Source organism: Hemicordylus capensis, chromosome 1 (genome assembly GCF_027244095.1).
Source record: "Hemicordylus capensis ecotype Gifberg chromosome 1, rHemCap1.1.pri, whole genome shotgun sequence".
NCBI lineage: Eukaryota > Metazoa > Chordata > Lepidosauria > Squamata > Cordylidae > Hemicordylus > Hemicordylus capensis.
In genome coordinates this window covers 333,690,458-333,706,309 of record NC_069657.1, presented here as the reverse complement: position 1 = coordinate 333,706,309, position 15,852 = coordinate 333,690,458, and the positions used below count along the sequence as shown (strand labels likewise).

At 43.3% G+C, this 15,852-nt stretch overlaps 1 protein-coding gene across 5 annotated transcripts in view; it reads left to right on the top strand.

Annotated features, from left to right (window-relative positions):
- The window catches only part of TRAF3IP2 (TRAF3 interacting protein 2), a 55,187-nt gene that overhangs the window by 27,128 nt on the left and 12,207 nt on the right, over positions 1–15,852 (top strand). For 4 of the 5 annotated variants that reach the window (XM_053306024.1, XM_053306195.1, XM_053306265.1 and 1 more), the window contains 5 exons: positions 612–793; positions 1,505–1,593; positions 4,183–4,251; positions 7,913–8,029; positions 12,734–12,808. In XM_053306024.1, the coding sequence (XP_053161999.1) occupies positions 612–793; positions 1,505–1,593; positions 4,183–4,251; positions 7,913–8,029; positions 12,734–12,808 (532 nt within the window). Of the gene's footprint in view, positions 1–611; positions 794–1,504; positions 1,594–4,182; positions 4,252–7,912; positions 8,030–12,733; positions 12,809–14,105; positions 14,236–15,852 lie in introns of those variants that run through there. The other variant, XM_053306117.1, reaches the window with a different exon arrangement.

Genomic DNA, 15,852 nt, shown 5'->3' with positions numbered 1-15,852 from the left:
TTCTTTTTCCTGCCCACACTTGTTCCATGCAAAACAGATCCTGTGTATTGTTCATGCACTCCAGCTCCACTTGGTTGCTTCCCATCTTGCTCCCTGTTTACCTTTCTCAGCTTCCCAGACTCACCTACTTCATTTCATTCCCTCATCCTGGCTCCTTACAGCCAAATTGGACAGGATAGGGCTGGTGGACTGTACAAAGGGATGTATATGCAGAGCTGTTTCCCCATTGAAGTGAATGGGAGAGAGACACAAAGGAACTTGGGGGCGTCTGTGATCTGTGGACCAGAGCTGTGTTCTTAAAGATGTCAAAAGTTGAAAAATTGTGTGGAGTCTGGTTGCATTTGATCTGGGTTTAAACAATTAACTCTACCATCTGCATATATGGTTTGAGCCTCACTTTTCTCAAGAATTTCATGACACGCCCCTTTGGCCATGTGTTAAACCATCAGAATATTTTTGTTTGCTTTTTCTTTTAATTATCTCTCCCATTGCTAAGGGTCTTTTTTGCAAAAATAATTTTCTTTTTATTAAAAAACAGATCTTTGACATGTGTCCTTTTTAGAATCCTACACTTCTAATATCTTACAGACAGTCTTTCATTTTCTTCCTAGTGGCCAGTTACAGAACCAATTACTTGATGGACAAGCGACATCACAAGCATATGGTGCTTACGATGATATGTATAGGTGCCCTCAAGTTAACAACCCTCCATGTCCAGCTGCTATCCCTAGACCACTGAGTAATTTTGCAGTCAGGGGAGCACTGAGGACTAGTAATTTGCCAGAAGAGCTGCGTAAGTGTTTGTCAGTTTATTATTTTTTTTACAAGTTTTGAAAACTGTTTTGAAAACTCATTGGGTTGGAAAGAACAGGAAGAAGATTTCTGGTCCAGTCTCTTGGCAGGATCACCATGTGTGGAACCACACCTGCACTACACAATGGTCTCCTTCAAGCCCATCATGGTAATTCTAGTGCTGCATCAGCTCAACAGCTTATAGGACTGGGTCTACCTATTGTTATGGGGTTTGATCTCACCCATTTCACATGCACAATGGTATACATTTCAAAGCACTGGGCACCATATATTTATTTGGGGATCAGACAGATGGATCAGGATACCTAGTCCAGAGGAATAAGTGACTTGTCAGTGGCTTATTCCTCCAAATCATGATATTATTATTAATACGCATGTATTCTGTTATTAGAACCATTAGGCAGTAATATAAAAGTAAACAAGTAAAGGAGACGGAGCAACACTTTTGTATTGAATATGTCTTTGTGCTTCTGCCTGGAACAGGATGTGGTGCAAATTAAAAAATAACCCCAAGATTTTTGATGGAGGTGCTTTGCATGATCACAAGGCCACCAAGGCAGCTCAGTTTCATTATACATAAGACAAGATCAAGCTTATGGTCTACTAGGGACAAATTTGCTGAGAAAAAAATCAGAGCGCTTTGTTTCCTGCCTATTTTGACTCAACATATTGAAATGATCATCTTTCCTAGGTAAAGTCTTTATAACCTATTCTGTGGACACAGCTGTGGAGGTCATGAAATTTGTGAACTTCTTGTTTGTAAATGGATTTCAGACTGCAGTAAGTACTCCCTTCTTCAGGAACCAATTGCAACAAATTAAACCAATGGAGAACAGGGAAGGAAGAATGTATGAAATAAGTCATTCATAGGTTGAATGTTTATTTTCCTTCTGCTTAATGTCCTTGCCTAATTCCCTGGCTTAATTGTTTATTATTTATTAATTTAAAACACATTTATAGCTGTGTGGTGTAGTGGTTAGGGTGTTGGACTAGGACCAGGAAGACCCGAGTTCAAATCCCCATTCAGCCATGAAACTCACTGGGTGACTCTGGGCCAGTCATGTCTCTCTCAGCCTAACCTACTTCGCAGGATTGTTGTGAGGATAAACATAACCATGTACACCGTTCTGGGCTCCTTGAAGGAAGAGCAGGATATAAATGTAATAAATAAATAAATAAAATACATGTATTCAAATTGACTCACAATAAATCCAATCACAAGAAAAAGCACAGACAATAAAAGAACCAGCAGCAGAATAAAATACTATGAAGCCAGCTTGCAAGATTTTCTCAGTCAAAAATTGCAATGAAAAGCCAGCTGAAACAGCTGGGTCTTCACAGCTTGTTTAAAATATGAGTGTAGTGGTCTAATGCCCTAGTTCTCAACCTTGGGTCCCCAGATGTTGATGGACTTCAAATCCCATAATCCCCAACCAAAGGCCATTGGGGCTGGGGATTATGGGAGCTGAAGTCCAATAACATCTAGTGGCCCAAGGTTGAGAATCCCTGGTCTACTGAATCCCCTCAAGGAAGGTGTCCCATAAGTGTGGCCCCACTGCTGAAAAGGTTCAAGTCAGGGGAGACTCACCTGAGGCTCTCCAACTGTTGTAGGACTACAGCACCCATCATCCCCAGCAACAATTTATGCCACCTATGGTTTAAGCTGTATATACTAAAGTTCCCATATCCATTTTAAGTGAATGTATTGCAGTTCTTAAGGAAAGAGGTTATCCTGATAAGCCTTTGAGTAAACTCTTTCTATGGCACTTTTAGTTAGCAGTATCACTTTGTAGTTAAATGATCCCTACAATGACCTTATGAGGAGCCACAAGACTGAGAGTTGCTCAAGGGATTCAATAGATCAGTTCAGACACAGTAATTTAAACCACAGTTTGGGTGATAGTGAATGAGCTGTGGTGAGCCAGAAACACATACAGTTCTAGGGGGGCCCAGCAAGAGATGTAGTAAGGGTCTTGGCCGGCTGGTGCAGCTGTCGGCACTGCCCACCCCACCCCAACCCACCCCCCAGCACAGCCCCTGTGTGTGTGATGGCTTGTTAGCAAATATGATTTGATCCAGGTTTGTTTGAACTAACCACAGTTAGGAAATTGTGGTTTATTCTGAGTTCAGACATAACAGGAAAATACACAGTGGAGCCATTTTAAAAATTTATTTATTTACTTATTTATATCTATCTATGTAAACCGCTTTGGGAACTTTTGTTGAAAAGCAGTATATAAATATTTGTCATATTCGTATTTGTGGCAAGAGATAAAAAAATTGAGGGGAGTCACAGAAGGGGCATAATACATTTCTGGATTGGTGAGCTGTGTCCCACATATTAGAATTCTGAAACAGAAATGGTGGGGGCAGTTGGGGGGGCAGTTACTTTTCTGAGTGGGTACTTGTCCACTTCCCCCACCCAAAACCACCCTTAAAACTACAGCTTATTCAGAACCAAAAGGAGAAGACCTCAGTCTCCTTCCTCCGTGCATGAAAAGAAGGAGCCCAAAGCTTGCTACAGCTCACGTCGTCATCAAAACCAGGGGTTCCCAACCTTAGGTCCCCAGATTTTGTTGGACTACAGCTCCCATCATCCCCAGCCACAATGGCCAAAGGCTGTGCAAGCCACCCCCACCATACAGTTTACATATGACTTTAAAATATTAGTTAAATCATGTGATGAGGGGCAGTTAGGATGTTCTACCATCTGTGTGATTATGTAGCAGCAGGATGACACACTTGGTTGGGAGGAAGATGTGTGTGCACATGGTTCATTGCATGTTTGGGTGGGCTAGTTGGGCAGCAGTGTTCCCTGTAACAGGGATTCCCAAGTGTTGTTGACTATAACTGCAATGGCCTTTGGCTGGGAGTAATGGGAGTTGTAGTCAACAACATCTGGGAATTCCTGTTACAGGGAATATTGTTGAGCAGTATTGTCTGAACTGACTTATGGTACTAATGTGACACATGTGAGAGCTGAAACTGACCCTGCATCATTGTATTCATCCCATGGCGATGGCAAAAGCATAGTAAAAGCCTCCTCTCTTAACCCCAAGCCCCAACAGTTCTTCAGATGTCAGGAAGGGGGAAAGGTATATGCAGACCCTGAAGATTCCTTCTCAGGTGCAGGACAGAGCAAGCTTGTGCAGTTGTCAAAGGACAGACCAAGCTGCAGAAATTTACTGACTGCTCCCTATAGACAGAGAAGAAAGAGTATTGTTAGCACACATGTATATATCAAAACCTTTGGGATATAAAATGAAGGGACATTTAAGAACAAGGCATCTTGAAATGATAGATATAGTTACTGCCTAGCTATTGTCAAAGACAAAGAAATCATGCTAATGTTTTTTCACTTTCTTGTAGATTGATATATTTGAAGACACAGTGCGAGGTATTGACATAATTAAGTGGATGGAACGCTATTTAAGTGATGTAAGTAAAATGGTAGGGGGATAACCTTGCACGTGCATTTTTCTACACAAGGCACTGAAAGAAAATCCTCAAGGCTGCCTACTAAGAAACCAAGAACTGAAATAGAAACCTATCCCACCCCCTTGTGGGTTAATTATTTGTGTTTTTCCTGTCTTTGCCTCCCTTCCCCCTTCCAATTTAAAATGTGAACTTTGCAATAGGGAGCCGTGGTTTTCTTAAATCAGTAAAATCCCTGCCCTGAGCCCTTATTATTTTCTAAATAAGTTACATGCATGATTAAGTGCACAAGTGTTTTGCATTTATAAATAAAAGCACAATAAGTTGCATACCTAACTAAACAGATTCATGCATTGTACACTTTCACCCTAAATTCAGAGGAGCAATCAAACAACACTGGTCTGCACATGTCTGTGTGTGTGACAGTGGTGGGCATTGTCTGTGTTGACTCTGCCAATTGCCTGTTTGGGAAAGGAGCTCATCCCCAAAGAAGTGCTCACCATTACCAGAAGCATCCAGCTGATCAAACCAGAGCTGCTCTTGTATTCATCAAGCTGACAAAATTAGCCATCTGTCAGGGGCTGGAAAACAGTTCCTGACCCCGCAAGATGAACCAGTAATCCACTCCAGGAAACTATGTACAGAGCACAAGTTTGTGTGGGTAGCTGATTCCCAGTCTGTGCCTACATCTCCTTTGCCATATCAACATTTTGTCTCCTGGCAATTAAGAGTCAGTCTGGTCCCATTTTACCCACTGTTATTCCCACATTTGCCTTCTCTGTGGTTCTTTCCAGACAGTAGTAAACAACAGAATGTGAAAAGCTTTCACACAAATTCTAAGTGTGAGTTTACTCACTGTTAACACACTCATGCAGGCTTATGTCCTCCTTCCCAATGAGAAGTCACTCTCATCAGATGTCCAACAAGAACATCATGCAATTTTCACAGCATCACCTGCTGGCCAGCTTTTGCTTTCTAGGAAGAATCAGTCCCTTTTGCATTACTGCTTTTCTGGTGAATGGGGAACAAGGTTCAGTTCTTCTCAGAAAGGAAGAGCTGGCTGGTAGGTGGCACTGCACAAATTGTGCGAGGTCCCTGCTGGATGTCTGAACAGCCTGGGTAGAACCCTATGAGTGTGTTTAAGGTGAGTACACTCAGGCTTAGAATGTGCACAAAAGCTTTTCACATCCTGCAGCTTACTGCTGCCTGGAAAGACCCAAGATTTTGTGATCTATTGGCTGCCTTTTCTTTCCCACAGCTTTGCACATTTCTGTCCCATGACTGATTACCTTCTTGCGCCTCCATCCTGTCAACACTGGTCAGTCCTGCCCCAGGCACCATAACTTCATGCATGTTCTGCTTGCCAACTGCTATTTTCTACTTTTGCAGTATAGAGGTACTTGTACTGGGCACAACATGTCATATGCAGCACTCAGGCATTAGTAACCGAGCAGTATGAGGTGTGGCGGTGGCTTTTGTTCATTTTTGTCATTCCACTCAAAATTGTCTCATTGTGGTAGTAGGTGGGAAGAGCTTTGAGATTATGTAGACCAGTTTAGGATCTTTGATCAAGGTCCCTTCCATTTGGGATAAACGGACAGTTCCTGCTCCAAGTACAGATTTGAAATGACATGTAAATATGAGGTATTAATTATTGGTGCATGAAAGGCATTTCAAGGCAGGCAGTAATAACCATGCACCCCTGACCATAATCCCAAACTGGTAGGTTGGATTTGCTCTGCCCGCAACATCACTTAGAAGCTAGCATTGCTTACTGTGTTTGTATCCATGGATAAAGCAATTACTGTATTTCATTCTAATAGGAGCTGCAAGAAATAAGATCCCTTTACTCCTTTAATTCTACTAGTACATCAGTTCAGAGTCCATTTTACTTGGATGTGAGGGCTAGTTTCCCTGTTACCATTTCAATTAGAAGAATACCAATTCTTCTAATTGCCTGCCCCACCACATGAAAGTAGTAATGTTTAACTGATCCTTATTCTGTGCATTGCCCACTCTCATGAAACATGCATGCCAGCCCTCCTGTGGATATATCACCATTGGTTTATTTATTATTCCTTCATTTGTTACCTTTTTAGACCACCCATCCTCCAAGGAACTCTGGGAGAGATACAAAGTTCTCTCCTCCCTCCACTTATAACTCCCCCCTCATAAGAACCCTGTGAGGAAAATTAGGCTGAGAGAGACAGTCAAGGCTGCTTCTCGGCTGAGCAGGGATTTGAACCCTGCTCCCCCTGGCCCTTGTCTGACATGCTAACCACTACACCACACTGGCTGCACAGAACTAAGTATCCTGAGACTCTTCACTCTCTGAGTTTAAACTAAGCAAGTTTCTAGACCCTCTGGCTTTGAATATTGGCTTGCAAGTATGTGGGCAATGTCCAGCAAAACCTCAGAAGCAGGCGCGGCTCATGAACTCTCCTCCAGGGGGCTGGCGGGCGGCTTCTTTAAGGTAAACAGAGCCAGTGCTCCATGCCGCCCAGCAGCCCCCGCGGCGGGGAATCACCTCCGCCACTCACCTGGCTGCTGGCGGGGGCTTGCCTCCGTGGGAGCCAGGTGAGTGGCGGAGGCGATTCCCTGCCATGGGGGCTGCTGGGCGGTATGGAGCACCGGCTCCGTTTACCTTAAAGAAGCTGCCCGCTGCCCCCACCCCCCCCGGAGGAGAGTTCACGAGCCGCGCCTGCTCAGAAGGCAAAGAGGCAACTAAGCAGGACCAAAGTAATTTATCCCCTCCCCAACCCAAATATGTCTTAATTTATATAACGTTATGCAGTGACAGAAGCTTGATTTACTTTGGCACAGAATCCAGATCTGAAACCCAAATATCCACAGTAGGATGTGCACAAAACGGATTTTCTGTTTCGTTTTGAGTTCGAAATGAAAGACAAAATGCTCAAAAAATTTCGTTGAAACAGCAGCCAAGCTGGCTGTTTCGATGAAACAAACTCAAAATGTTCGGAGTGTTTCAAGTGGCATTTTGGAGGCTTGTTTTTCTGGAGAGAGCTGGACTACCGATTGGTGTCAATGGGTAGACAAGACCTCCACTCCAGACTTGGTGAGTAGGCCAACTCCAGAGGACTGGTCTACCCTCCACTCGAAACATTTTGACTTGAAACGGGGTTGTTTTGTTTCAAGTTCAAAACAGGCCCTTTATTTTAAGGGTGTTTTATTTTGAGCCTGGAACACTCAAAACAGCCTGTTTTGAGCTCAAAACATTTTGAACTTGAAACATTTTGCACATCCCTAATCCACAGCCCTGGTTAGAAAGTTTGTTTTCTAGTAGGTAACAGAGTTTCAGTGAATAAACAGCCAGGACTTGCTAACTAATGTGCCTTTCAGAAATATTTTTTGCATTGCTGATTGCTGAGGTTTTGGAAATAACCTGGTCAACACTGAAATATAAATTTTCTGCTTTGCATTGAAGTATCTTTTCTAATTTACGAGTGGAGTGATCCAGGAAATCTGGTATGAGGAAATACAGTGTGCAGAGATTAGAGTCGCTTCACTGCCAAAATGAACTGGATTGTCTTATGCTTCCAGAGAACATCAGATCACGTAAAATACACACTGGCAGATTTCCAAGTGGCTTTGCCCAACCATACTGCATTTTACAATTTCATAAAAGCGTCCTTCTCCCCAACAGAAGACAGTGATGATAATCATAGCAATCAGTCCAAAATACAAACAGGATGTTGAAGGGGCTGAATCCCAGCTGGACAAGGATGAACATGGCTTACATACTAAGTACATTCACAGAATGGTAAGTGAGGACATGTGCTTGCCATTTCAAAAGAGGTCTGCAGCTTCTCCTCTCCCAAATAAGTGCCCTTTGTGTCTTGTCCTCAGTAAATCCTGCAGTTAAGCACTGTTTTGTTGGTATTTAAATTCTGCTCCCTGCTAGTAATGAACAGATTTTATAAGTAGTGGCTCAGAAGTTTAGATAAAAATCTGTGTGACTTCACTTTCGTAATGATTTTGTAGCCTGTTTAAATCCCTTTATACCCTTTTGCAAAGCCTCTTAATATGATCTTATCTCATGTCTGTGCTTCTTTACATTGATTTACTCCATAAAGACACTGGAACCCACAAACAGTGAACCTGACTGCCAGACCTGTAGAAATCAATCATAAGGCATGCAAGGAAGGAAATTCATATTTGTGTGTTTTCATAAGCCTCTGGGCCAGTGTATTCTCTTTCTCAGTATATTTGATCTTGTCTCTCTGTGGCCTTCTCATTGCCACAGAAATTCCGTTTGCCAGCACCTTAAAGATTCTCGCTGGAGTTCCATCTGATCTGATCTAATAAGCTGGCACAAAGCAAGTTCCTCCTTCTCCTGGGAGATAAATACAATATCATGCCAGTCCTAAGAACCGCCACCAATTCAAGTTAATAAGGATTCTTCATGTGAAACAATTGAACATTTGCAAGTGTAGAACTAGACCAGACCGTGAAGAGACATATGTTCTGGGGGAAGGGGGTGGTTTTAAATACAGGTGAAACTCGGAAAATTAGAATATCGTGCAAAAGTCCATTAATTTCAGTAATGCAAATTAAAAGGTGAAACTGATATATGAGACAGACGCATTACATGCAAAGCGAGAGAAGTCAAGCCTTAATTTGTTATCATTGTGATGATCATGGCGTACAGCTCATGAAAACCCCAAATCCACAATCTCAGAAAATTAGAATATTACATGGAACCAAGAAGACAAGGATTGAAGAATAGAACAATATCGGACCTCTGAAAAGTATAAGCATGCATATGTATTCAGTACTTGGTTTGGGCCCCTTTTGCAGCAATTACTGCCTCAATGTGGCGTGGCATGGATGCTATCAGCCTGTGGCACTGATGAGGTATTATGGAAGACCAGGATGCTTCATTAGCGGCCTTCAGCAATTCTGCATTGTTTGGTCTCGTGTCTCTCATCCTTCTCTTGGCAATGCCCCATAGATTCTCTATGGGGTCAGGTCAGGCGAGTTTGCTGGCCAATCAAGCACAGTATACTGTATACTTTTCAGAGGTCCGATATTGTTCTTTTCTTCAATCCTTGTCTTCTTGGTTCCAGGTAATATTCTAATTTTCTGAGATTGTGGATTTGGGGTTTTCATGAGCTGTACGCCATGATCATCACAATGATAACAAATTAAGGCTTGACTTATCTCGCTTTGCATGTAATGCGTCTGTCTCATATATCAGTTTCACCTTTTAATTTGCATTACTGAAATTAATGGACTTTTGCACGATATTCTAATTTTCCAAGTTTCACCTGTATTGTTGCAATGAGATTAAACTAAACAGGGTAGGACAACTCTCTGACCCATTCCAAAAGTAATGGCGAACTGCTTCTAGCATTGCTTTGTGTCAGCATAAGACCATGTTTTGTCTAGAATCAAAAGGCATGAAGGTCATTCACATGACTGCTGCAGAGGGCCACGGGGGTGGGGGTGGGGCAGGAGGCAGGATTGGCCCTACTGTCCTCCCCAGATGATCCAGGATTATTTTCAGCCCTGCCATTCGTGTGCCCAGACCTGGAGGCTGGGGAAACAAAGCCTGGTCTCCAGAAATCCCTCATTGCACTGCACAAGGTGGATGGTGCATTGGGGCATTCCCCTGCTGCTGGGTGCTCTAGCTGCCTGCTTCTGTGCAGGCAGCGCAAGCGTTCATATGGCCGGGGACCGAGGTAGAACGGTGCACTCGTGCCCTTCTACCTCAGTATAAAACCAGGTTAAAAACCCAGCGAATGCCTGCAAAGAGTGCCAAGAGCAGGACCGATAGCAGCGCTCCGCATGAACAGCTCTACCTGGGTAGGGCTGTGCAAGCCCAGGTAGGGCTGCTCTTGTGAGTGAGCTCATAATCAAGCAGAACTTATTCAGAATTAAGTCCCATTTCTTTGCTCTCAGTAAATTTAGTCATGTCTAACTTGTGTTAGAAAACTTCAGATGGATCACACTGCGTATTCAAATGCCTTAAGCAATCCAATGTGATATTTTTGATATCTAAAGTAATATCTCAAGTGCATATAGGTCTTAATGACCTGCACACAACAGTGACCTTAACAGGCCCTTCTTGCCTACCTCTGGGTTAGTCACCTGAGGGAATGCCTAAGAGGACTCAGTTCACAGCCTTGAGGTCACAGGATTCACCAGGACCTTGAATGCTCGTGTGTGTGTGTGTGTGTGTGTGTGTGTGTGTGTGTGTGTGTGTGGCATATCATGAGCCTCACTAGAGCTGCCATTAATCTGGATTCATTTCAGGTCAGACATGGATGGTCTGAAATCCAGGCTGAACTGAACCGAACTTCCCAAAGCTGAACAAAAGTTGCAATTATTTCAAAATTCCAATGCAACTCTCATTTTCACTGCTTGTAAACAAAACACAATTCCATAGAAAGCAATGCAATGGGGTGGGGGGTAGTGTTCAGAGGATAAGAAAAACTTATCAGCTGAGAACGTTTTAAATATAGCTCAACAACATACAACAGACATGAAAATGCACACAGGCTATCATCCAACACAAAAGTTAAATGTCTATAAATATAAATCCAGACATACCCGTATGCTTCAGTGGGTTGCCTGCTAGAGATGTGCATGAATCGATTTTTTAAATTCAATTTGTGCCCAAATCGATTCACCCTTGGTTTGTTTTGAGTCCGAATCTGTCCCCTCAAATCACCCCAGATTCACTTTGGATTTGATTTGATTCAATATGGATTCAGATTGATTTGGAACACTTATAAAGGTCCTGGGGCACCAAATATGGATGGTGGGTAGGTCCCCATGGGTGCCACCTACCACCCAAATTTGAAGGCAGTGGGACACTTGTTTGCTTTTTAATGATTTTTTTTAGTTTTTACTGATTTTTTATATTTCCGCCATAGGAAATATTGGGGATTCAAAGTCGCCCTATCCTAACCCTAACATGGATCCCTAGCTTTAATTATGGAGCAAAATGTGCGGTCACTATTTTCCAAGTGTTTGAATTCTTTGGTTTATAATAACCTTTCCTCATAATGAATCCCTATGAGGATTCATTGCACACCTTCATTTCTTCTGTTCATTTTGATTGTCATTGGACAGTGCCAACTGTCTACTGCCATGTGCCAACTACCTACACACACACACACACACCCCTGCAAGGCAGCGGGGTACTCAGTTTATTTTGTAGGAATATTGAAGTGTGTAGATTCTTTGATGTATAATAACTTTTCCTCATAATGAATCCCTATGAGGATTCATTATATGCCTTCATTCCTTCTGTTCATTTTGACTGTCATTGGACAGCGCCAACCGTCAGCTGCCATGTGTCAACTACACCCCCCCACACACACACACACAGGGGTACTCAGTTGTTGTTTTTTAGGAATTTTTGAAGTATTTAGATTCTTTGGTGTCTTCATTATACACATTCATTTCTTCTGTTCATTTTGATCCCACTGCTTATGGGTGGGGGTGGGGTATTAGTGGCATCCCATGTGCCAAGTACCCCCCAACCCACAAGCCACTGGGGACTCAGTTTATATTTTAGGATTTTTTTAGGTGTTTAGACTCTTTGGTGTGCAATGAATCCTTGTAGGGATTCATTATGAGAAAAGGTTATTAGACACCAAAGAGTCTAAACACTTGAAAAAATTCCTAGAACATAAACTGAGTCCCCAGTGGCTTGTGGGTTGGGGGGTAGTTGGCACATGGCAGTTGACGGCACTGTGCAAAGACAGTCAAAATGAATAGAAGAAATGAAGGTGTGTAAGAATCCTCATAGGGATCCATGGAGAAAAAGTTATTATACACCAAAGAATCCAAACACTTGAAAAATAGTGACCACACATTTTGCTCCATAACTCCACTTCAAGGACTAGAGCTTAGCTTTTTTTCCCTTTTCCTTTTTTTTAAAATGAAAGTTGGGAATCTGGGGGGTTAATAGGAGGTATCAGAATCTCAAATGATTTGAATTGAATCTGGCGTGCTTTGATTTGGATCCGAATCTAGCCAATGGACCACAGGGGCGATTTGTTCTGTCTCCAAATTGCCCGAATCAGCTAGATTTGGGTAAAAAACAATTTGTACCCGAATCGATTCTCACATCCCCATTGCCTGCACACTGTGGTGCATGTACTTTGGCTCATATCTACCTGCTGTTCCAAGATGAAGATGATGAAGTGCGGAGTTACATGAGCTACTTCTAAACAGGTGACTGATATTGTCAGCTCCAGTAGTGCCGAACTGATCAGGGCAGTACATATAGTTTCTGACCCAGTGCCAGGATGCACCATTGTGACAGCCGTGCAATTCACAATTTGGAACAGTGCACACACTAACCTGCTTGCATTAGTGCACAGTCACTGCTAAATGGGATCAATCTAGTTCAGCAGACCTGTACACAGAAATCTATTTCTACATGTGGAATGGTTGTTTAGAGCACAGAAGCATAATTCTTACACTACATTTCGGCTTTTTTTTTTTTAAGATGCAGATTGAGTTTATACAGCAAGGAAGCATGAACTTTCGATTCATTCCTGTGCTTTTCCCAAATGCAAAAAAGGTAAAAACAAAATTTTGATTAAATGAGTTATGCTCCATTTTTTGTGAATGCCCAAGCTGAGATACAAAAAGCTTTCAAATGTCTCTTCTGAAGGTTGGATAAAATGTTGTTAATATTCTAATCAACAACTTACAGAAATGCTTTACAGCACTTTTAGATAAATGTATATTTTGAATAAAGAATATTAATGTGAAAGCATTTTTAGTGGTATGTATGAGAGCTAAGACTCATTTTCTTGAACAGTTTAAAACATGAGAATTGGATTGGAGGATGGTTTATTGTTATTTTGCCCATATACTTTTAAAAAACTGTTTTATTTAAAAACAATCTTGAGGAATTGCAGAGGCAAATATTGGTCTGGCACAGATCTTCCTTATTTCAGAGGTGGGAACAGTGAGGGCTTCTGTCCCCAAGTGTGTAAGATGACAGCTGGGAAAGGGAGGCCTCTCATACTGGGCTAAGTAGAAGAGCCTCCTCTAGCTCCCATTGACATGGCAAGAGAGTCCATTTTTCCTTCTAATATTGTTTTCAAAAAGACAGCAACAGGAAACATTTGTCTGTCACCAACCTCTAAATATAAAAGATTAACAGTTACTTAAGCTTGACTTTCCCACTGTGTCACACCTTGAGGCTGTTCTTACGATCAGCCAAAATTGGGCTAAGGAAGCCAATCAGCAAACCTGCCAAAGAGGCCCGCCGCTTAGTCAGGTTAAAGACACAAGTGGAGTGCACCCTTAACCCAGGCTAAATGATGGTGTGTAGGCACCGCACGGCTCCAACACAGCAGCAGCCTCCTGGCCAGTGCTGGAGGAATTCTCATAATGCACCGCACACTTGTGTGGTGTTTTATGGGAGTTCCAGGGGATGGGGTGACGCGTCTTGGTCCCCGACTCTCCGCACTGGCAGAGGAGGCAGCTGCACTTCTGGGCACGCTATCTCCGCGCCCAGGCCCAGACCAGGGATCATATGCGGGGAGGTAAACTTTTTAAGGCTCCCTTCCCTTGCACCCTGAAGCCCTTTCTCACTGATCGTGAGAAGACTGAACTACCTTTACTCAGCCCTCATACCGGCCAACAGCTGGATGTGAACCTTGTTTTAGATGGGGTGGCGCTGCCCCCGAAGGAGCTTGTATGTGATTTGGGGGTCCTTTTGGACTCGCACCTCCTGCTTGAACAGCAGGTGGAGGCTGCAGCCAGAAGTGCCTTTGCCCAGCTCCATCTGATTTGTCAATTATGCCCTTACCTTGATCGGCAAGCATTAATGACGGTGACCCATGCCCTTGTTATCTCCCGCCTAGATTATTGTAACGCCCTCCATCTAGAGTTACCTTTGAGGACAATCGGAAATCTTCAACGGGTCCAGAATACAGCGGCTCGTTTACTTATGGGTGCCAGGAAATATGACAGGGTAACACCTCTCCTGCAGTCATTGCACTGGTTGCCTATTCGCTACCAAGTTCAATTTAAGGTCCTGGTTTTGACCTTCAAAGCCTTGCAGGGTTTGGCACCTGTTTACCTACAGACCTGCCTCTCCCACTCAGTTACATCCCTTCTGGTCAGATCTGCTCAGATGGCCCTTTTGTCGGTCCCCGATTTCCAAGAGGTTTGGGGTGCTAGAACCCATGAAAGGGCCTTCTCAGTTGCCACCCCACATCTCTGGAATTCCCTTCCCCTGCAGATTCGTTTAGCTCCTTCCTTGTTGATTTTTAAATCTCTATTGAAGACTTTTCTTTTTCACCAGGCTTTTACCCTGTAGTTTACCTATTTGCTTCCCCCCTCCCGTTTTCTTTTTTGTTAGTTACTTTAGTTTTATTTAGAATGTAAATTTAATGCTATCTTGTTTTGCATGTTTTTGTACACCACCCAGAGTCTTCAAAGTGGGTGGTATATCAAATGTTTCTAATAAACAAACAAATAAATAAAGGGTTCCTTGGCTAAGCACCCAGATCAAACACAGTAGGAAGGTCTAATTCAGGCATGTGCAGGCAAGATGCAATCCAGGACAGGACAGGGTCAAGTAGTGGGTGGAGCAAGATAGCTTGATTTGTTCCTCAGACAAGTTGTTTAGACTGCCAGGCTGGGCTGAAGCAAGAGCCTTATAGAGCCAAGGGGTCAGCTGACCACAATCAAACTAGAAACAGTACTCACATTGCACCCCAGAGGGCACCTTGGATCCATAAAGGTTATCTTTCTGGTTTGCTGATGGGCCAGGACACAGATGGCCAGCAGATAACATGTCAGAGACTAGCCACTAGGGATATGCATGGAACCATTTGGCACTCCATTCTAGGAGCACCGAACCAGTTCCAGAAATCAGTATTTGAACCAGTTCAGAGGGTGGGGGTCTAGGTGGCCAGATTTGGCTTTAAAAAAGCCAAATTCTGGCTTACGGCCCATTTGGCCCACGAGTATACCCCTTAGGTTCTGGCAACCCTGGGGGGTTGCTTTAAATGGCAGGGAAGGTGCTGCCTACCTGCCAGCCACCGCCCCGCCACTTTTCCTCCGCTGACGCTCTTCCAAAAAGTGGGCACGTGGGGCTGCAGCCTGCCTCCTTGGAGTCCAGACCAGCGTCACCATGCAAATGGCCGACACGCCAGCTGGGGAAAAGTGGCGAGGCGGGGGCTGGCAGGTAGGCAGCACTTCCCTTCCATTTAAAGCAACGCGCTGCCCTCCTGGGAGTGCACGGAACTGGTTCTGTGCACATCCCTTCTGGCCACCGAGAAACACATTTCAAGACATAAACCTGCCTTACACACCTCATTCATGAAAATTGGGGGTTTTTTGTTTGTTTTTAAAGGGCATAGATCTAGCAAATAATTAAATACCGATAACTCCCACTGATGTCAATGGCAAAATTAAGCACATGTTTAAACCTCTTGTATTGCAATCAATGGGTACAATCCAGCCAAAGCCAATGCCATTTTAGTCCTACTGATTTAAGCAGGTGAATCTTGTGCTTAATTATCCAACCCTAAGACATAAGAACAAAGCAGCTGCTTTCCCCCCCAAATCAGGTAATAAGAGCATTAATAAGAGTACAGTCAC